General features: G+C 42.1%; 1 protein-coding gene across 2 annotated transcripts; it reads left to right on the top strand.

The window, feature by feature from the left end:
* The first annotated feature begins 107 nt into the window (after positions 1-107).
* On the top strand, positions 108-22,237 carry adam19b (ADAM metallopeptidase domain 19b). 2 transcript variants are annotated; one of them, XM_044127967.1, is made up of 23 exons: positions 108-1,160; positions 1,341-1,453; positions 1,602-1,672; positions 10,263-10,341; positions 10,573-10,649; positions 12,835-13,036; positions 13,432-13,497; positions 13,810-13,881; positions 13,978-14,144; positions 14,958-15,042; positions 15,184-15,323; positions 15,443-15,620; positions 15,703-15,792; positions 15,986-16,181; positions 17,403-17,511; positions 17,591-17,813; positions 18,028-18,105; positions 19,590-19,698; positions 19,821-19,944; positions 20,062-20,152; positions 20,257-20,607; positions 20,715-20,815; positions 21,133-22,237. In XM_044127967.1, exons 1-23 carry the CDS (start codon positions 1,055-1,057, stop codon positions 21,137-21,139), a joined length of 2,835 nt encoding a protein of 944 aa, XP_043983902.1. In that variant the 5' UTR covers positions 108-1,054; the 3' UTR covers positions 21,140-22,237. The 2 variants fall into 2 exon arrangements, with proteins under 2 accessions (XP_043983902.1, XP_043983903.1); XM_044127968.1 differs by lacking the exon at positions 21,133-22,237 and having other exon boundaries at positions 20,715-20,819.
* The last annotated feature ends 79 nt before the right edge of the window (positions 22,238-22,316 follow it).

The following is a 22,316-nucleotide window of genomic DNA, read 5'->3' as shown; positions in this document are numbered from 1 at the left end:
GTAGTCTCAGAATAGAAACAGTTCAGCAGATGTAATGTACAGCCTGTATGGGGAGTCAAGTGTTATCAATGTAGTTGTGTTGTAATTAAAGTTTTTTTTTTATTGTGTTACAACTACTTAAGATTCTTTTGACTTTTTCAATTCGTATGATGAGATCTCTTCAAAACAATAATGATGTAGTGATTCAGATATTTCCACAATATTGTGTTCACCTCAGATTAAAATTTCAATGCTTTTCTTTATCTTATTAATTTACACTTTTAGTTTTGTAGCATGTTGCACTTGTTAGGCAACAGGATACTCCTCTATTTAGACTGTAATAAGTAGATTAAAGCAACTTTACATCGTACATTTTTGTTTAGTTTTCTCCGTGTGGTACAGATTTTAGGCTTATTTCACATAACAGAGGCCCAGTTCCACATCACTGAAATAATTTTGGGTCGGGCTTGGGGATGTAAATCTAAACTCTAATTAGTTATATGACTGACCACGCAAAAACAAACAAACGAAAAGGATTCCTGAAAAACTAAAAATCAGAAGTGAACATCAGGACCTGCTGTGTGAACGCAACCATAGTTCGCTTGTGCCTCTGGCCGGCTTAGCTTTTCAAAGAAATGCGAATCCAAATGCGGCCTTTGAAATGCTAATAATTAACCACAACGTTTCAATATTTCAAATAAATAAATAAAAATATCGACAACTGTGGTAATTCGTTTTATTTTCAGCCCGCTTCACGCCCACAGTGGACATTTTCCGCCGTACCTTTACGTGCCTGTTTCTGTCACAGTATTGCTCGCTGGAACATCCTTTCATCACATCCTGGGTTTGCCTTTCGACAGATCAATGTCAGTGCGTGGTGCGAGGGGAGGGGTTGGAAATGACAGAGATGTTCTCTCTCTGCTCTGCTGCTCTCCAAGCATCCCGTTCACACTGCGCGCAGCGGCGGCGGCTTATCGCGATGTCTAACTGGCGACGCTTTCTCCATCTCATGTGAAACACCAGGCTGCTCTCTGGTCGGTTCTGTCTCGGTGGGCTCGGTAGTTTCATCAGTAGAATGCGTCCCCCTCCTGTCGGTTCCGTGCGGGTCTCTCTGTGTCTCTGCCTCACAGTTTTTCTGCACCGAGTCTCTGCCGCTGGCTCTGGAGACGCCGTTTGTGAGGGTGAGGAGGTTTTGTTCTGGGGGGCTTTTGTTTGTGCACGTTGGGGATTCTTTTCCAGTGCATTTTTTTTTCCCTCTTCAGGATGTCAAAATACGCATTTGTTGGAGATTATTTTTAATCAAATAGACGAGAATGCAGCTTGGTCCTGTTTATCCCCAATTCTTTATTATTCCCCTGCAGGAGAAAACAATCAGAACAGATTCAAAGGCGTCCTCGAACATATCCAGAGTTATGAGGTTACCTCTCCTGTGTGGCTGCATCCTCGTAGACACATCAGATCTGCCAACAAAGAGGTGTGTGTGTGTGTGTATGTATGAGTGTGTAAGAAATGTTGGATAATTACCCAATTGTCAAAACAGCTGAGATTTGTTCTCAACGCACTGAGGTCCAACCCCTCAGTGCGTTGCTATGGCTGAATCCCATCTGTTTCATGTTTTCCAGCATCCGGCAGAGGTCCAGGTTCTGATCTCAGCCGAGGGCCAGCAGCTCAAGATACACCTGGAAAAAAACGAGTGAGTGTACCTTCAGGAAGCCACAGCATCTTTTTTTTATGTATATATTAGAGACATAAACTTTGGTATATTTTACTGATATTTTTTGGTGTTAGATGATGTGCAAATTTATTTTACAAACCAGTTTCACCCCAGAAAACTTGCTAAGTGGTTGGGCGATAGGGCAGTCATTCATTCAGCGGCCCGTCGTGTTTTTGAGTTAAAAAATGTTTCAAGTTGGCAGGAAATATGAAAATATCACTTAAATAATTATGTGTTATTGAAAGACTGGAAGATTAACACCTGAAGAACAACTATCAAGTCTTAAAAAATGCAAATATTTTTAAAAGACTAAAAATTAACAATGCTTAGCCTGGTGGGGGCACAAGTAAAGCCTGGTGGCCCGCCAGGCTTACAATGCACTGGAGGAGACCTTGACAAGCAGTAGTCTTAAAAGTGTGGCAGCCCTGTTTACTCGAATGCCCATAAGTAAAATCCAGTCTGCAACAAATTACTTCCATCAAATTAGTTTAATACAGTCCAAACATGAATAATTTAATCTCAATAAAAATGTGTTCAGTGAAAGACCTCTGGCTAGAGAACCTTAGTGAACAAACATAAACACCAAGAAACACAGCAGACAGGTCAGGGAGAAGGTTGTGGAGAAGGATGAACATCTTACAGAGCACTATAATTCATCCATTCGGTCATCTTAAAATGGGAAGAGTACAATTGGCTGCTTGGAGGACGTGCAGAAACGCAGAGCTCAGGAGGGAGCTGTAGCGCACTCCCCAAAGAGTGGCAAGAAGAAACTCACTGGTGAATGAAAGCCATAAAAAGTCCTTTTACAGTTTGCCACAAGCCACATAGTCGGCTGGTCAGATTATTTAAATCAAACGTTTTGGACTACATTTGTGGTGGCAACATCATGCGGTGGGGAAGCTTTTCTTTACTCGGGACAAATAAGTCGGGTTCGACGATGTTATTTGATCCAAGGCAAAAGGAATGGAGTCGGGGGCATTTTTTTTCACTGCGTCTTCATCTCGGTTGTAGCCTTTCAACAGATCAGTCTTCTGTTGCATCTTTGATTTATTACCCCTACAGCTAATTTGCTCCACATTTATTTTGTAAAAATGCTGAGTGATATTTTCTCTCAGATATCCACTAATGACAACCCAAGTACCACCAGTGGTGCTTGAGAACCATAGGATTATGGCATCTCAGTCATCAGCCAGCCGACCTGCTTGCCCTTGTTTGTTTGACCAGATGTTAGCTGTGACATGGACGCATTCGCAAGGTCAGTGCCCCCCGGTGGGTGATGACGAGAGGTGGGGGTCGTGGTGGACGGACACCCGATCCGTCCGCCTTGAGCTAACAGGAAGTGAGACTGTGCCTCTCCAGCGAACATCCTGCAATCTGATGTAGAGGTTCCTGTCCGCTAACAATGAGACGACGGCAGAACGAGAGCCGAGTGTCTTACCGCTTTTTAATAGAAAGTTTGCAGGTTCGGTCTGCGTTTTACGGTAGACCAGCTGAGGTTTTATCACTTGGATTTGAGCCAGCAGACAAGTGGGCAGCAGAGCCTTTCTGAACGGTCAGCCACGGAGTCGGCTTTTGCCCTCAAGTGTATTCCTCATTTGGATTCTCACAGAGCTGCGTCTCCAGTGAGTCTGGATGAACGTTCCTAATCTACCCACCCACCCCGAGGGATTTTCTCCTCCGCTACGTCGGCCCGGCAGGTGGTCACACTGTTAGCCCCCCCCGACCTCCCAATGGGAGAAGGGATTTTCATCAATCACAACCTGTCCGACCATGTGTGGTCAGAAAATAGAGCGAGAACGATGACTGATGAAGTGACGGGTGTGAGGTTTTGACATAGATTAGATAAAACTTGTACAGTCTGTTTCTCAGAACAGGATGGAGGAGGTGTTAGTGGACTCAAGAAATGATTACAAGATGTTCCAAGAAAGAGGAAATCCAACCTTTTACTCGCAAAGAGAAAACAGCATTTTGAAATCAATTTTGAGCAATTTTTCTCTGTTCTGGGTCAGAAAAAGGTCTGAACATTTCACTTCTGCTGTAGTTTTACTTGGGAAAAGGAAAGATATACAGTTAGGTTTTGTCCTGTCATATTTTTGAGTGTTTGTAAGAGCTTGAATGCTGCACTTCACTTAGAGACTGCATTTGCGTCATTACGCGAACATACTTAACAAAATTTATGCTCATCATAACTTCTAACACTTAATTGGATCCTCGAGAGTTTTATGGTGTCTTGCAGCCCATCTGCCTGGCACGCAGATTTAGATTTGGTGCACTCTCACAGCGCAGCTTTCCAGCCCATGCTGTTAAGCACCAGAAGTCATCATTTTTACAACTTTACCTTTTTAATTATGTTTGGGTTTGGAGCTTATTGTCTCCATCTCTGTAACAGCAAAATCTGTAGCTCAAATTTGACTTAACAAAGTTTATTAAGCAAGTATTTATTCAGAGAACAGGAGGAAGTCGAGAAAAATGTTGTCTGAGAAGTGTCGCTTGAAGACCCATTAAACAGGCACCTTTCCCAGGGATTTAAAAGCGCTTTTTGCTGATTCCAGGTTGCTGAGTTTCACCATAGTGGGAACTTGAAATTCCTTTTAAGTTTATGCTATACATTTAGTGATGTAGAAAGAAAGCTGAAATACTCCAGCAGCATTAATAGTTATCGTTAAGTGTTATCATCTATAGTTGGTTTGAATAATTCCTCAATCCTTCGACAAAACTTGCTTCCAGAAAATAGACCTTGTTTTTTTTTGGGGGGGGGGGGCACTGTCATCAGTTTGCCCCGTCATGGCTCATCCATGTTGGATATCCTCGCTCTAATATATCATGATATTTAGTCTTTAAATAAATATTTATCATTCATATCTGACTAATCTTTGCTGTTGGACAAAAGGCTCTTGAGGTGAAGAAAACCAACGCTGATACCGCCGTTTACTAAAATATTGTGCTCCAACAATTTCAGGGATTTTTTTAAAACCGTAATTGACAATATATACTTGCTTTGAAACCAAAAATTCTTTCCTTTGTGTCATTTCAAACTAGTTTTCGCATCCTTCTTTGACCTTTGACGTCAACACGGTATTTCTGAAATACTCAGATCCTCCCATCTCCCACCGACAACAAAACTCACTTGAATCCTCTTCTGTCCCCGTTCTGGTGCTTTGCTAGAACCCCAGCAAATCAGCCTCACCACATCTATATGCCTGAATGCATTGAGTGCTACAATACTTTTTGTTCGTGTTCCTACAGAACAATTCTGACACTTTCTGGATAGAGCCTGTTTTTTTGTTTTTCACCCTTTAATTTTAGCACCAGTATTATGTTCCCCCCATCGTAAATCATTGTTTCGCCCCTTTGTTTCCCAATAAAGACTCCCAAAGTACTTTTGATTCGTTTCCAATGCTGAGACACAAATGGCTGTGAAACTAAAAGCTTGGCCGGGGAAGACTGCAGTTTGTGTCGGGGGCCGGGGAGAGATTAATGATTTTTCAGGAGCAGCCAGATGAAACGCTGCCAGTAAATACATGCCATGGTAGTATCCTGGCTGCGTCTCTGCATCCTCTCTGCACCCAAAACTGTGTTACAAGGTCAGCAGATAAATGGGAAACTTAAAGCAGCTGTGAAATGATCTCGATGTCATCCTTTTTATTTGTCTCTTGTGACGCTCCAGGGCCGTCTTTCTCCAGCTGTCCTCCTTTTCTCCCGGCTTTACCTCATCCTTTCTTTAGCCAATCGCAGCAACAAAACGTGAAAAGAAAACAGAAGACATTAGTGTTTGTCGGCATTGGTTTTCTTTGTGGCCGGAGTCCAAACCTAATCCATTTCTGTCCTTCCCAGTCATTCTTCAGTGTGTGTGCGCGCGCGTGTGTCTGCCTGAGCTTTTATCTAAATGAAAGGCCACAGCGCACTTGCGCTGGGCTGATTCGGTTAAGAGCAAGGCGTGGATCAGTGAGAGCAGGCTGACTCAGAGTGCACGAAAGGTAATGCAACTACGCAGCGAGATGGAGAGGAAGCGGTGTGAAAGGGCGTGTCATGGACCGGAGGAAAGGGTTGAGCAAGGACAAGCTGAGAGGAAAAGTTGTGACAGTTGGGGTCGGTTTGGGTGTGAGTTATACCTCTCTGGTTCAGACAGGACCCGTGTGGATACTACCTCTTCCTCCTCTGCCTGACTTTCTCTATTCTTCAGCTTAGTGCCCTTCCTGCACATCATTAAGTGCACGAACCCGAATGTAGCACTCCCTTAGGAAACGCAGCCATTGTCTCTCCTCTTTGCTCTTTTCCTTTAGTTCGCCCTTATCTTGTCATGTCCTCCACTGACCAGCTCGGAAACTGGAGTTTTCTCACCTCGCCTGACGCTCCCCGGGGCTCCAGTGTAAATAAACGAGCCCGGCAGCGAGGCTTAGGGAGTCGGCGGCCACACGCAGACAGATGACATCCACAAGCTAACTTTCACAGACTCAGCACCACGAGAGAACGCAAAGACGGCAGCTCCGATGGAGTGGTGAAAGCTGACGTGTAATATCATCTTTTTTTTGTGTCGACCCAAAACATCATCCGCCCTCTCCAGAATCCTTTGCAGAAATGTATTTTTTCTTTAGCTCTGCATCAGCCATCTTTCTCCTGACCCCTTACCTCCGTGCAGTGATGTCATCTGATACTATGAGAGAATGCAACCCTCTGACCCTGTTGCATTACCCCTCCACCCCCACTTTGCTCCCCAACCCTGTCCCCACCCGTCACTATCTCCAAAGTACATTAGCATTACTCCCCCACTCTGTCTTTCTCCTGCCAACGTTGAACCAGCTCTTTGTTTCAGCTTCATTTGCTGGACAGCCCCGATTCCAGCTACACTGCTGTGCTAAATCACAGCATCTGTCCAAGAGCTGGAAGGCATCCAGACGTCGTTGGCCGGCACATAGAACTTTTACAGTCTCACTTTGAAAGCCCTCATGGTATTTACTGGAATGCAAATAAGCTAAAGGCTTTAAGTTTTTCTAAAGTCAATGGGATACGTTTTAGGCTGATTGGCTCAAACTTGGCACTGGAATGAGGTTCGCGGCGCCTGGCCATGCTTAGCTGTGCTTTTCCTCCCTTCAGTGTTTCATCCCTTGCAAATTTATCATATTGCAAATTCTGTCTGATTTTGTGGGATTTTATGTGCTAAATCAGTACAGAGAAGTGCATAGATCCTAAGTGAAAGGACAATTATCTGTCTTTATTTTTTGTTGTATTACACATAAATCTAATCTACAAGCCAGGATTTCTACTTAATCCATGGAGGATTTCATGTGTTAACATCAATTTGTAACCACATGAATGTACTTTGATCAAACTCCTTGTTTTGTAGCTCTTTCTCTATGTTTAGGATCCCTGCTGGAAGCTCCAATCAACAATAGGCACTTCACTTTTTCTGCAAGACAAGAATCCCCACAGCATACTGTTGCCATTACTGTGGCAACATTTTGTCTTTTTTGGTTTTCTGTTTTGGTTAAATGAGCTTATCTTTGCAAATCCAAAATTATATTTCAAAACTCACCTGGCAGTGTTTTGAATCTTTAATGTTTGATACGTTTATGAACATTGCTATGTAAAATTAGTAAAATTGATATTGTGCTTTTGGAGCGTACATGGTTGTTGAAAAGGAAAATAGTTTCTGTCACGCAGGTGTGTCACCGCTGTTTATTCCAGTTTTTGATCACCAGTTGACACCTCCCATGTGTCAGGAAATACTGAGACGAAATGAAACTGCTTTGATCGCGTCCTCTGTGGTTTAGTGTGGCACGTTTACCTACGGTATGCCGGTTAAATGAATTAATCTATGGTACTTCTCCTATTAATAAGAATGAGCATGCCAACGTTTGCATTCTGGTATGTAAATGACCATAAAGATAACGGAATATGATATGTGCTGTTTTGATTGGAGAACGCATATACTGGACATTGTTTTGTAAATTGTGCCAAACACCGTTGAGAGCCGACAGGAGCTGCACCAGAGTGAAACAAATGTGTTGCTAGCGGTAGAGGCTAGTTGTATAATTTCGTAGATGGTTTGTTTTGACTACATGTCATGCTGGGGCAGGTTATATAGCCATCAGTCTGCTAGTGTACACAAACGGTTATCCCCAAGGATTGGTATGTCAGAGTGGTTTTGCTCAGGCGCAGAGCTGCTGATTGGTGTGTGAACAGAAGGAAGAATGGAGACGGAGTCATTTGCTTCTTTTTCAGACGACATAATTGCCCTTCATGTAGAAGAGCTGTGAAGCAGCAGCAGGGTGAAGTTGAGTTTGTTGTTCATTTGGTCTCTGAAAACCGCAGAGTCTTAAAGATAACCCAAGATCAGCACTCCTTCACATTCTGTTTGAGAGGCTGCGAAGCTAAAGGAAGGCCAGATGAGGTCAGGAGGTCAAATCCAAACGCTGAGGGGGTTGCCCTGTTTGCGATGACACATACCCACTGACTGATCAGCTTTAAGTCCTTTGTGTGGGACATGTATGTAATTATAGAGCCTCCTCTTTCTTAGTGGATGATGAAGTAGTTGTTTCTGTCTGTGACTTGCTTTGTTGCAGATTGCATCAACAGGCTGTCATTGTTTCAAGTGGCTTGCCTCCCTCAGGGCGTCTGTCGGGGGACAGAAAAGACTTCCCTTCATTTGTCCTAATCACGCTTTAGAGAAACAGATACTTTGGGAGATGTGCTCACTTGCATCCTTAGGAGATGCAATTTGTATGACATGCATTGTATGTAAAGCAAGCAGTGTGCTAACTTGGCCAATATACATGACTGGAAACTGGTGGACACAGATTAAAGATGTCTGAATTAGCTAATAAAGTGGTCTGCCATTTTTAAGTGGGGTTTGGATTTCACTAGAAATTTCCATGCTAAACCATCAGACATTGCGTTCTGAGTTGACAAACACTGTGCTAATGTTCTGAGCACAGTTCCTTAGCACAGTTACTTCTCTATTAGCAGCACCAGTTGATAGAAAGGTACTCCTTATCCTTTTACACATTCAAACACTATAACACCACAGTCCCTAAAAGACGTTGTGCTGAAGTGAATACATAGTTTACCCTATGAAATACAAATGTTTACCAATGCATCATCATCACTACATCTTATGTAGAAGCCGTATTGGAGATTGAGGTTAGTTTGGAGATAGAACTCAATCAGGAAATGTTTTAGCAGTTATTCCCTCATTCAGAAGTGAGTTATTGATGTAGAGTCTGAATTTCAAATGGAATTAAACCTTCCTCAAATGGTGCAGTAAACAAAGAGCACTTGTACAATAGATTGGTTCAAATGACCAGTTATGACAAGCAGCCTGAGTTTTCATAGCAATGCCATGCTAATGCTAATTCGGCTGAATTTATTAGCCTTTTGTGAATTCGTACACTGTAGCTACACATTCTCTAACAATAAGTAGATACAAACAGGTTATCAGTGCAGCTATGAGCTTAGCATAAAGCTTGAATTTTAAAAAAGCCCCGTATTTCAATTGAATTACAACTTCAGTGAGACCTATAGTTGCTTAGCTTTTAGCAACGCTAAAGCTCAGAATGCTAGCTAACATTTGGTTCGTGTTAGTGTGAGGACAATTCATTTCCAAATTCAGTTGTTTTATTCATTAGTCTAACCTCACCCAGTGTTTAAAACATCAATATTGTCTTCCAGCTTTTGTGCTGCAGCATGAAACAGATAATGAATATAAAAAAATAAAACTGTATAATATCTAATGCATTTCAGACAAATTGGTCTGAGTCACAGCTGTTGCTTGATTTGGTAAATGCATCTTTCACTCTAATCTCAATTTGCTGCACTGCTGATTAAAGGATCCTAAGTTCAATCTTAGGGAAGAAAAATACACTTGGAGAGGCAGAGCAAAAGAAAACCATCTGTAGGGCAGAAACAGTTTATGAATGAAAACAGGAAGGATGGATTGAGACACAGTTGGAAGGAGCACTACAGGAAAAGAAGCATCAACGCTGGTCTGAGTCCAAGCACACGCATGCATGCACACGCCCACACACACACACACACACACACACAGAGATGGAGGATAAGACAAATGTGAGGCTTTACCCAAAGCAATGTTTTTTCAGTGTCCAGACATGCATCCAACTTCCACTGATTTATCAGCCTCTGCGGTGGAGTCAGACTTGTTTAGTAAATGAGAAATGTTATTATTGTAGAAAAAATAAATCTGGAGCACGGGGAGCTAACTCCGTCCACAAAATGCATTTTTACCATCGAGTTGTACAATCACGGGAGGAGGTGAAGGATTCCAGGAAAACATGTATATATTTATTTAAACACTTATGACATCTTTTTTTATGCTTTACTATCTCGGATTTACTTAAGAAAATCTTTAAAGCACTTTGGTTCAGTGAGGTTATCTCCCAGAATGAATAGTTCACGAGCTGCTGACCGCTTGAGATACAATGTTCTCTTTTGTTATCTTTGTTCCTTCAGCTGTTGCTTATTAATTATCGCCCCCGGTTCACGTTCACCCTCTATATGTTTTGCTGCTCTGTGTCCCGAATGTTTACGTCCTCTTTGTGTTGACTGCCTCCAGACAGCTGCTGGCCCCTGGGTATCAGGAAATCTGGTACAGCCCCGATGGAGCTCGCCGCTCCGCTTCTCCTGCCAGCACCGTGAGTCTAAAGAAACAGTTTTATGCTCCTAAATCACACAGGAAAAAAACGTTACAGCGCATTTCTGGGAGAAAAAGAAAAGAGGAAGATTCAACGTGAACTTGAGCAAATCAAATGAAAATCAGCATCGGTGTTAAATGCAAGAGTGTTTTTTTTTCTGAAAATACGAGAACATTGCATTGAAAACGGCAAACAAAAAGCTGAGGGTTGAAACGAGAGTTTGTTTTTCAGGAAAACTGTTTCTACCATGGTGAGGTTCTGGGCATTGAAGGTTCCAGTGTTGCTGTCAGCACTTGTACAGGAATCAGGTAAAGAAAACTAACTTTATTCACAGAACGTTTACAGATGTCTTGCTCCTGCTATGTGCTTTACTTGTGCATTGAATTCGCAAAGCAGACTGCAGTAAATATATAGATTCACTCTCAAAGGCGGGGCATTACATCTTTGACGAAGGAGCAGACATATCCATTAAATCTAGCAAACGGGAGCTTTTTTATTTATTTTGTTGTATCACTTGGTCATAAAACAGAGATTATTTTCTTATCATTTATTTTCTTCTGTTTTTTTGCTTCCTGGTTACGAGGATTCACCCTAAGTACCTGCATAACGCACTTTAAATGAAGGCAATCGAAAGCACAAGCAGACTCTGGCTTGTCTGAATTTAGCAGGTATACTTTTGAATGTTCACCTAATTTTTTTTACAAGTATTATAATAAGAGTTGACAGAATCGAATGTTAAAGCTATTCCCACAGTGCTGTAAAAATCCATCCATCCATCCATTTTCTGTTCACCCTTCGTCCCTAATGGGGTTGGGAGGGTTGCTGGTTCCAATCTCCAGCTGCGTCCCGGACGAGAGGCAGGGTTCATCCTGGACAGGTCGCCAGTCTGTCGCAGGGCAACACAGAGACATACAAGACAAACAACCATTCACACACACACACACTCACACCTAGGGAGAATTTAGAGAAACCAATTAACCTGACAGTCATGTTTTTGGACTGTGGGAGGAAGCCGGAGAACCCGGAGAGAACCCACCATGCACAGGGAGAACATGCAAACTCCATGCAGAAAGACCCCGGGCCGGGAATCGAACCCAGGACCTTCTTGCTGCAAGGCAGCAGCTCTACCAACTGCGCCACTGTGCAGCCCCGCTGTGAAAATCCACCTGTTTTTTTTTTTTGTCCAACGATCAGACTGAGTAATCATTAAAAACTGTAAAATGGCCATTTTACTGCTTTTTGAAATCAGTAAACTCAGTTTGAAATTAACCTGTAGTCTTTAAATGGAGTCTGGTTAAAATAGTGATCACTGAACAGATACCCCAGTCCTTATTTCTCAAGTGCAAGAGTTGCAGGTTTTGAAATGGAGCTGGTCTAATCCAGAGGCCAAACAAACGCTGTGAAGTGGCGCTACGCCATTCTCTGAAAACTGGGAGCCTATTTCAGTAATTTGTGTCTGTGGAAACTTAAAAATATAACTAGTAATAAAATAGTTCAAACTTATTTATTTCTCTGTATTTAAATTTCCACAAACTATAAAAACCGCTGTGGGAAAAAAAAAAAAAGAGTCTTGACAAGTATGGTGATTCTGAATGAAAAACATGTAGGACCCCCGTACATAGATAATGACAAATGTCTAACGTTGAGAACAAAAACTCAATTTATAAATCAATATAAACATATTTGGTATGCAAGAGGGGACATTTCTGAGAAGCTTGCCTGTGAATTCAATAATTCTTTTGCAAAAAAAAAAAAAAAAAGACTGTGCAAACTTTTGTACTGTGATAATGCTGGGGTCAAATGCGTAACAGTACGCAGTGTGTCTAATCTCTCATGCAGTCCATTGAGTCAGTAGGTTATTGGCTCTAAAATCGGTTCATCGAGTACAGCTTAGCGTGGAGACCCGCTTTTTTTTATTGTGTTTTTTTTTTCCTCCTCCTGCGGCTTCAGAGCTGCTGATGTTTCCCGCTGGAGGCCCTCACAGCAGAGGGGGAACCCTGCCACAAATCAAGTGTTTATGCGAGGCTGTACATCTGGAGGGAGAGTGAAGGAGCACATCTTCATGTCGATCCTTTTGAGGAATGCGAACAAATCAAAAGCGGGACGCCGACGTGTGGGCGCCCGACTTCAGCAGATGTTCTCTGCAGCTGCGCTGCCCTGCTGTTGTGTGCGTCTGCTTATGCGAAGAAGCCGAGAGGATTGAGCTTTGGCTGCGTCTGTCCCAGCTGATCTTTATTTGTCAACAGCAGGAGGCATGCGGTTTTCTGTCCTGCCAACACGTAAAGTTGTCAAAGTGACAGAAACCAAAATTAAATCTACTGGATAATTATTTTTTTTTCCTGTTTCAGCTGAAAACATGTTACTTGTGAAAATGTAGAACAGTAGAAAGAAATGGGTTTATTACTGGCTCTGTTTCCTTACTGGTAATCATCGATATCAATGATGTGAACTGACTTCCGTGACGACGGATGACTTAATGTGTCGTTTCCTCAGGGGACTGATTTCTCTGAACGAAAGCGTGAGCTACCTAGTAGAGCCTCTTCCTGATTCCACCGACGCCCAGCAGCATGCTGTGTTCAGAGCGGAGAGTCTCCGTCTGCCCGAGGGGAGCTGCACACATCACTATGGCGACGAGGCGCATCGGGGCGGGCTTAATGACTTCATCCGAGGAACGGTGTCACCACGGATTGGGAGGGTGGGTTGCCATCTTGATGAGAACCCAAATTTTAAAGTGGCTCTCATAAATATTCCTAACCCTTAAACTTGTTCAGATTTTGTTATGTCCCAACAACAAAATTTAACGTATTTTACTGAGAATATTATGAGATATCCCAACAAAACGTAGCTGACTCATAGGAATGCAGACAAAGCAAAGAGGGACACTGACGTAAGTTCTTCTGCACTTGTGCTGCCAGCTCTAGAGATAAAACCTTTTCCTCATGATCATTTTAGCTCAAGTTTGTGTTACGCTGTCATGGACGTTTGTGGTTCCGATGTGACAAAATGCAAGTAAAATGTTCAAGGGGGTGTGCATGCTACTGGAGGGTAATGCATGACACTGTTAACTCATTAAACCGTCTTTATATGCAGGAGAAAAGGGAGTTGATGCAGAACATGAAATATGTGGAGCTTCTGTTGGTTGCAGACAGAGCTGAGGTAAGGAAATAGGTTGGGAAATGTCCACATATGGTCACATAGGAGTTGGAGAGGTGTATGTGCAATTCACACGTGTTTATTAATATATCAATACATGATCAAACTTAGATTATATATAAATTTCCATCTTACATGGTTACTATTAAATTTTTAGTTGATAAAAGTGAACTAATTAACACATTGCACCGACTATTTTCTTTTTTTTTTTTAGACACATCTGAAAAATTCCCTTTTAATAACAAAGATAGATTTAATCAGAAAAGCAGCACATGCGTCACTTATGTGTTTATTGTGGTTCATGTTGTGTTGCAGTTCGAGAGACATGATAGGAGTTTGGACAAGACAAAACAGAAGCTGCTGGGAGCAGCCAACTTGGTTGACAAGGTAGCATCTCGTTTGAAACGTTATTAAACACGCAAGATGTCAGATTTAGATTCAGTGCATCTATTTGTTCTCTTTCCCCCCATCGACTCCCCGCAGTACTACAAGGCTTTGAACATCCGTGTGGCTTTAATCGGACTGGAGGTGTGGACCGACCAGGACAAGATCGGCGTGTCCGACAACCCGCACAGCACCTTGGCGGCGTTCCTGTCATGGAGACGGAAGGAGCTGAAAAACCTCGCCAACGACAACGCTCAGCTCGTCACGTCAGTGTCTCTCGCCATATGGAACTTAATTGCTTTGCACTTCCCAAAAAGCTTCATCTCTGTGCTTCCTTTAACTGCACTTTTGTACATTTTTGTCCATAGAGTACGCTACCTGTTGAACACTTAGTGTGTGTTTTATTTCAAATAATTCAAATTAAAAATGATCCGGAAGCAGCCAAAAGTTGATGATAGAGTAAAAATGGTCCAAGAAATTATATTAAGTAATATCCTGAATAGCTCCACAAAGAAAAAAAAGTGATTCATCAAGGGATTAAACGTATCTGTGATGTTACGGAAATATCCGCAGGCACGATCTTGTCTTGTTTGTTGCTAAGCTGACTTTTTCTTTCACCACCGCCTCTTCCTTCTTTGGGATGCCCCAGAAAACTGAGATGGAAGAGTCTATGATTTTTACATGAAAATCTTAAGTAGCTCACAGGATATAAAAAAAAAAAAGACCGGCTCTTCATTGCTGCTTAGAACAGGCAGTCCAGAGTTGGATAACTACAGTAAATGTACAGTAATGCAAACCATTTCACCAGCTTTGATGGTTTGACCAAGATTAAATCCTCTTATTTCCACTTGATGAAGCCAGCTGGTTCTCTGGTTAATGATTGGTGCACCCTGTGGATCACGACTTCCCTACCTGGCCTGGATGAACCTTTTGACCCTGATGGACCTTCATTTTCAGATCCTGTTCATTTGTTTGTTTTTGTTATAGAAAATATGTTTGACAACTCCTTGTAGGTTCTCAGTCCAGTTGGTAAATATCTTGTGCAAAACCAGTTACTGATGGTGTTTTTTTGTGTGTAGGGGGGTGTCATTCCAGGGCAGCACTATTGGCTTGGCACCACTTAAAACCATGTGCTCTGAATACCAGTCGGGCGGCGTGAACACGGTACGAGAGACAAAACAAAACGAAACAAAAACGCTACAATAATCCTAATTTTCATCCTACGACTCTCACATTCCGCTTGCAGTTGCAACCACATGTCCTTGTCGTTTAATTTTTAACCTTATGTCATATTTGAATGCTAAGGATCACTCGCCACAGTTCGTCGGGGTCGCCGCCACCATTGCACATGAGATGGGCCACAACTTTGGCATGAATCACGACAGAGATGGCTGCTGCCAGGCCAAGGCAGAAGACGGTGGCTGCATAATGGCCGCTGCCACCGGGTATAACAACAACAAACATGAAACATAATGTGAAATCAGGCTTTATCATTTAGAAGGAAAATAGGAAAGACGATTAATTTTGTAGCTAGCATGTGGTTTGTGTCTCTTCCGTTCTGCAGGTCTCCGTTTCCCCGTGTGTTCAATCCCTGCAACCTGAAGGAACTCAAGAGTTACCTGAACTCTGGAGGAGGCAAATGTCTCTTTAACCTGCCGAACATCAACTCGCTGTATGGAGGGCGGCGCTGCGGCAACGGTTACCTGGAGAGCGGAGAGGAATGCGACTGTGGGGAGGAAGAGGTCAGACAGGTTCTGTCTGCAGAGACTTTTTCTTTTCCTTTCAGCATTTTTGATATTTTACGCTGCTAAACTTTGTGAACAGGAATGCACCAGTCCATGTTGTAACGCCAACAACTGCACCCTTAAAGCCGGAGCCGAGTGTGCCCATGGAGTCTGCTGCCATAACTGTAAGGTATGCAGGTTAGGTTAGGTGGCTGTTTATGGCAAGGCTTGAATGAAAAGTAATTTTCACTTTTTTTTATTTTTATAAATGTTAACACCCTCTGTTTTTTTTGTTTGTTTTTTTTGACTGGCCACTCCTGTTTTTAAGAAAGTTTGGCTTTCTTTGAATCATCTTATCTTCCCCTCTGTGTCTCACTGTGAAGATAAAGAGCCCGGGAGAGCTTTGCCGTGGCACCTCTGGGCTGTGCGATCTCCCGGAGTACTGCGACGGAAAGTCGGAGTCGTGTCCAGCTAATTTCTACTTAGCGGACGGTACGTCTTGCGCACACGGGCGGGCCTACTGCTACACGGGCATGTGTCTAACCCTGGAGCAACAGTGTCAGTTTCTCTGGGGGCGAGGTGAGTAAACCAGTGCAAATTTGAATGTTTCACAATTTGAGAAAGTTTATTTACATACCATTGTAATAGTATTATGAACAGCCTCCTAATGCCTATAGGAAACTTTGTAACACACAGAGAAAGGGATCTTTGATCATTCCTATAGGTCAGACAGAATAATTTCTTATGATCTTTTCGGATCCAGCTGTTTCTATTTCCTTGTTGCAGGAGCCCATATCCATTCTGAAGCCAGCAACTGGTCTGGTTAATGATGGGTAGGCATGGTAACTAAGCAACCAGTGCTGGCAAGTGAGTAGGAGAATACTTAATTGTGTTAGCTTTGGAGAGGCTAACAACTAGCATGCCTAGGCTGGTCATAAACTAGATTGGCCATTTCCTCTGCAGGCCACAATCACAGATACTGTAGGTTGGCTTTACTATTGGACAGGCTAGTGTTAGCATTAGAGAGGCTATCCTGTTCAATCCTTGAAAACTTTTTTCAAACGTTTCTTCTCAGAAAGTGTCTCTCTCCATGGATGGAAACCGTGTTGGAAAATATCTGCACAATGCGGCGCACTTAAATTTTATGATATTTTTACGTTCTTAAGGAATATTTTTGTATTTACTACAGCTACTAAAAAGCCACTTTACATATAGTAAAGTAGTTTTTTCTGAGTCTTGAATAATCTATGGATGAAAGTGACGAAGCAGTAGTTTAGGCCAATTTCCCATAAAGATTCTGATAATCTTACCCATTCACATTCATTTCAAATACAAGCGAAATATTTTTTGACAAAAGCACCCAATCTGTATTTTTCTTTAGATGCAGTCAGGTTATTATGGATTGTGTTCAGGAAACAATCATTTTAATATCTAAATTGCCCTATTTTAAAACAAATTTTAAACCATCAGTTCTTAACTTTACATTAGCTGTTCATCTCTCTCCTGGACTTAATTACATAATTAATCAATTATTTCATTCTTTGGTATTATCCTATAAAACCTCCAAATATTGAGGCCTGTTTATGTGAAGTGAGCTGCTTCAATAATGCCCCTCTTATCAGCCTCTGATGTTGTAACAAAGTCTTCCTAGAGAGTCTTTGATGCATCAAAGGAGTCGAATCAGAGGCAGAAGGGAGCCCATCTGGTCTTCATCAGGTGGTCGCTGATCTCAGAGGGATATGTGCGTGTTTGTTGTGTAATGCTATTGTGATTTATTTATTTTTTTCTTCCAAACCACAGATGCGCGCCCATCCCCTGACGTGTGTTTTAAAGAAGTGAACAAAGCGGGGGACATGTACGGCAACTGCGGCAAAGACCAAGAAGGAAAATACAGGAGCTGCAGAGACAGGTGAAGATTCAGGAAAAGTTCAGGAAGTGTTCCTTTGGCTCTCCTTCGTCCAATGCACGTCTTTATCGCTGCACTCCAGGGATGCAAAATGCGGCAAAATCCAGTGCTCTGCTTCCGCCGCCAAGCCCATTGAGAACAACGCAGTCCGCATAGAAACGACGGTGAAAGTGGACAGCAAGAGGACTGAGTACAAGTGCCTGGGGACGCACGTGTACAAGCTCGGCCAGGGGGACGAGGAGCCGCAGGGCGACACTCTGGACCCGGGCCTGGTCATGACGGGAACCAAGTGTGCTGATGACTCTGTGAGACGTGTGAAAATATGCGAAATGAGATTTCCAGAACTAATGAAGTGTGAAATCCTCTGGCTTTGAAGTGTTTTCTCTTCTTTTTTTTTTTTTTAATAATCTTCTTTCTTTTTTTTATTAGCTGCGTGATGATTGCGTTTTAGTTTGCCACTTCGCTAATGTTCTTCCTCACAGAACTCTATTTTTAATTTTATTTTTTTCCCCCTAACAGATCTGCTTTAACGGAGAGTGCCGCAATGCATCGTTCCTGAGAGCGGATGAGTGCAATGCCAAGTGCCACGGACACGGAGTAGGTCCCAGTGTGTCGCAGCAGAAATGATGGATTTATTTGGTTGCTGGCCTGTAATTATGGAAAGTAGCCGTCCTTGGCAGCGGGGCCAGCAGAATTATTGAAATTATTTCCCTTTTAAAATACAATGCGATGGGCGCGTGCTGCAATGGCGTAGGGGATAGCGCGACCCACGTATGGAGGCCTTGAGTCCTCGACGCGACCGTCGCGGGTTCGATTCCCGGACCTGACGACATTTGCCGCATGTCTTCCCCCCTCTACTTCCCCCTTTCCTGTCAGCCTACTGTCATAAGGGACACTAGAGCCCACAAAAGACCCCCTGGTGGGGAAAATAAATAAATAAATAAATACAACGCGATACTGTAGGAATCCTACTACTAATGCTAAAAACCAACTTAGAAAGATGCAGAAAATGAAAAGTTGTGCTGAAAAATCCATGGAATCCCTATTATCACTGCATTTTTGACGTGCACAATAGTACTGATTGGCTGCTGTACTTGGTAGCGTCTAATTTTTGAGGTGCCATTGAAATGATATAGTGAAATTAGGAAGATTTGGGTCAGTTTCTTGTTTTCCTAATATTCTACTGCTTTAATAAAACCAAGTAAGAGTGTCGAAGGTGAACGTGTTTATGGACTTGGATGGGAGCTTGTTTCTTTTCTCCCAAATGTTACCAGCATTATGTACTGTTGCCATAATGTAGTAGTTTAACGGTTACTGAACATTTTTCTATTATAATCTCTAAGTGGAGAATTTAGAGAGAAGGCAAAATACACACCCTAAAAAAGTTTTCTAAATTTGCATTTTTATTGTCAAATTTGATTAGGTTTAAATCTCTAAAAAGCTTCAAAGGGAATATATAATTATTCCAACTTCTCAGTCATTTTCATACATGTAACTTTTACATTTCCCATAGTTTAAGTTAAATAATGTTTGAAAAAAACCCCATAAAGGAAAGAAGTTAAGCACCACTAAGATCCCAGCTGATTGGTGGGTGAGGAGAAATCCGTCTGATTTACTTTCACAAGTTTCCCTGACTTTCCCTCCATAGTAGGATGTTTTGGGGAAAGTTGAAATACTCACTCTTTTTTTTTAATGTGTCGGCCACAAGCAGCTGTGCACCCATTCAACATATGCTTATTTTGTTTAAAACCGTTTGCTGTCTTTGTTTTGCCTTTTAAGACAAAACCTCATCGATTGTTTTAGAGGTGTTTTCCTGAAGGCTCTTTTTATGTGATAGTTCTGCTAGAACTACTAATGTGCTCTGAAAAAAACAACGGTCAAGCCAATGGTGACTCACTTGTTTCACAATTTTAAGATAAGGGGTTCTGGCTGTTAAGCACGACTTCAGTCAACTTCAAATCTAATCGGAGGAATTTCGTCATTCTACAATGTTTGCACCTTTTTCTGTGGTTGGAATGAAGGCTGACGTTTTCAGGGCAGTGGCTTCCCATGTTCATGTTTCACGTTTTTCCTCTTTCCAGCTGTGCAACAACAACCATAACTGCCACTGCGACCCGGGCTGGGCTCCTCCTTGGTGCAACCAGAGTGGGTCTGGGGGCAGTTTGGACAGCGGACCTCCCAGGAATCCAGGTACAGAACCCAGCTGAGGTTTCACGTGTTGCCATATTGAGTAACTTTAGTCCCAGTAAATTAAATCTTCGTCCTGTACTGCATGTTTTTGTTTCCTTTTTCTTGTTGTACTCCAATAATAGGCATTCTGCTGCCACTGGTGCTTATTCTGGTTCTCCTCGTGGTATTGGCTACTTTCGGACTTTGGTTTTGCTACAAACGTAGACTCGGCCCACTGAAGGCCTTTCCTCCATTGCCAGTGCCAAAGTATGTAACTTCACAACGATAAATACCAAAGATTTACAGCAACAGGTGTTGATATGTGATGTTCCCTTCTGAGTTTCATGTTGTATTTGTAGCCGCTGTGGTTGATTGATTTTCTAGATGTCCAGAAGCAGCTGAAGGTAAACCCATGGAGACTGATTCTCACGTCATTGGCCATGCCAACCCAACTTTCCTAGCGAAGCAGGATTTGGTAATTAAGAACATGCATGTGCATAACGACGGCGATATGACCGTGTGATGCGTTGTGTCTTGGTAGAAGTCCTTGAACATTATTGTTTTCTTTAACGTGGATAGTCTACACCTCATCCGAGCCCGTCGTGCCCAGGTAGACCCAGACAGGCGATCGTGCGGCCGGCGGTGAAGCCCCCACCCATCCCTGCCTACGCTGCCGAGCACAAAGACATCAGAAAGAAGCCGGCGGCCCCCTTCCCACCTGCAGCTCGTCATCCTCAGAAGCAAACATCTCCTCAGGGACACACCCAGCCTCTCTTTAAGGCAGCTCAGGACACTGGACAGAGACCCAGCCAGATGTCCCCAACATTTCCAGGGCCTCCATCTTTACCTTCTCAAAACCCTAAAATACAGGTGCGACCGGACCCCCCAAAGAGACCTCCGCCACCCTGTCCAATCAACAAGCAGAGTGCGGTAAGTCCGTTTTGAGCACGCGTTTGCGTAAACATCAGAACTTCGTTTTTGTTACACACAATAGAATATATATATATACATATATCTTTTTTTTATTATTAATTTAGGATCAGCATATTGTTCATGTGAAAAGACTCCAGCCTGCAAATATGGTGCTGCGACGAAATGACGCTTTGGCTCCATCTGCTGGTCAGAAAATGCCAAACAGGTAACGTTTTTTTGAAAACCGTCTTGCAATGAGTAGTCATAATTCTTGAGCTCTTCTATGATTAAACTGTTAGACCTCTAAACTTCAACAATCTTCAATCTGTTTTTGTTATTTGTGACTGGCCCAACATAAACTGCTCAGATGTGTCACAATTGTGCACTGCATCTTTTAATATCTGGGGCAAAATCCCAATAATAACACATTTGATGTTCCAATAAAACATAGAAAAGCTTAATGACTTTGAATGCATACGAAAAGCACAGTGGTTTATGTGTTTGTTCATATCGGCTTCTTATTTTTGCACCTCGTCTTTCTAGAGTTTAAACTGGAAGCTCAGGAAGGAACTGGGACCACCTCTTGTATCCAGAACTGGACTGCCTTGTACTGTTTTTATTCCAATCTTCAGTACTGTGGATTATGCGAAATACTTGATTGTTTATTTACTTAACGTGCACTGAGGTACCACAGAATAGATGTTTCGAGTCGAAGATCTAAAGCCTCACTAGCAGTTTGCAAATGAACGTGTCTGCTTCATCCACGTGAAACCGCCAGAGCTGTGAAATTTATTCTGTTTTTTATTATTATTATTATTATTTTTTTTTTTTATTTTTATTTTTTCCTTGAGTGTGCTTGTTGTGAATGGAAAGTGTTTCAAGTATTTATTCAAGAAGAGGAAAATAATGTTTACAGTTCAGCCTGTGTACCGAACACGATACTCCTAAGATCATCAGCCCAGATTGTCTTATATTTAGAAAACATATGACCTTCTTACATATGAATGATGTTGGGTAATAAATGGCTTTTGGGTAGTGTCGGGATAACCGCAAAAATCTCACAAGCATGCTGTAAGTAGGATAAATGATCAATGTTAAGAAATGTAAAGGATGTTTAGGTTTTAGGTCTTTTTTTAATTTTCTTTTCTTCTGTTGTTGTCGTTGTTGTCATGTTGCAGGTGTACATCAAAGAGTCGTAGGCCAGTCCACAATAATCAAAATAATTATATCATCTACGAAACCTTTTCAAAGTTGAATAATAAAGTGTCACTTTAAGGTACCCGTTTCATCCCAAATAACTTAGAATTTCTCATTTCGACTCTGACAATCTGATTTTTCTTTTTTCTGTTCACTTATAGTAGTAGTTAAACTGAGCCATTCAGACAGTCTACCAAAACCACAACAATGATTGTAATGATCACATGTCATCGTGCAAAAAGTTCAAGAAAAACAAATTTGGGGAAAGTGGAGGCTGGGTCACGTTTTGAAATGCAATGTTTTTCGTCCAACTATTTTCTCGAAATTGTGATAATATTCTTATTCAATTGAAATAACTCTGTCAAATGGCATGACTTACCTTGTCACCTGACCTATGCAAATGGATGCTGCCAATGCATCTGAAACTGGACGTCAAATAAAAAAACAAATGTACAAATGTCTTCTTGTGTCAGTCTGTGAAACACTTAAGAACGCATTTATGTAGTTTGTAAGCACAAACCTGTCGCTCT

This window comes from Gambusia affinis, linkage group LG09, assembly GCF_019740435.1.
Source record: "Gambusia affinis linkage group LG09, SWU_Gaff_1.0, whole genome shotgun sequence".
Lineage (NCBI taxonomy): Eukaryota > Metazoa > Chordata > Actinopteri > Cyprinodontiformes > Poeciliidae > Gambusia > Gambusia affinis.
This window is presented reverse-complemented; position numbering and strand designations above follow the sequence as displayed.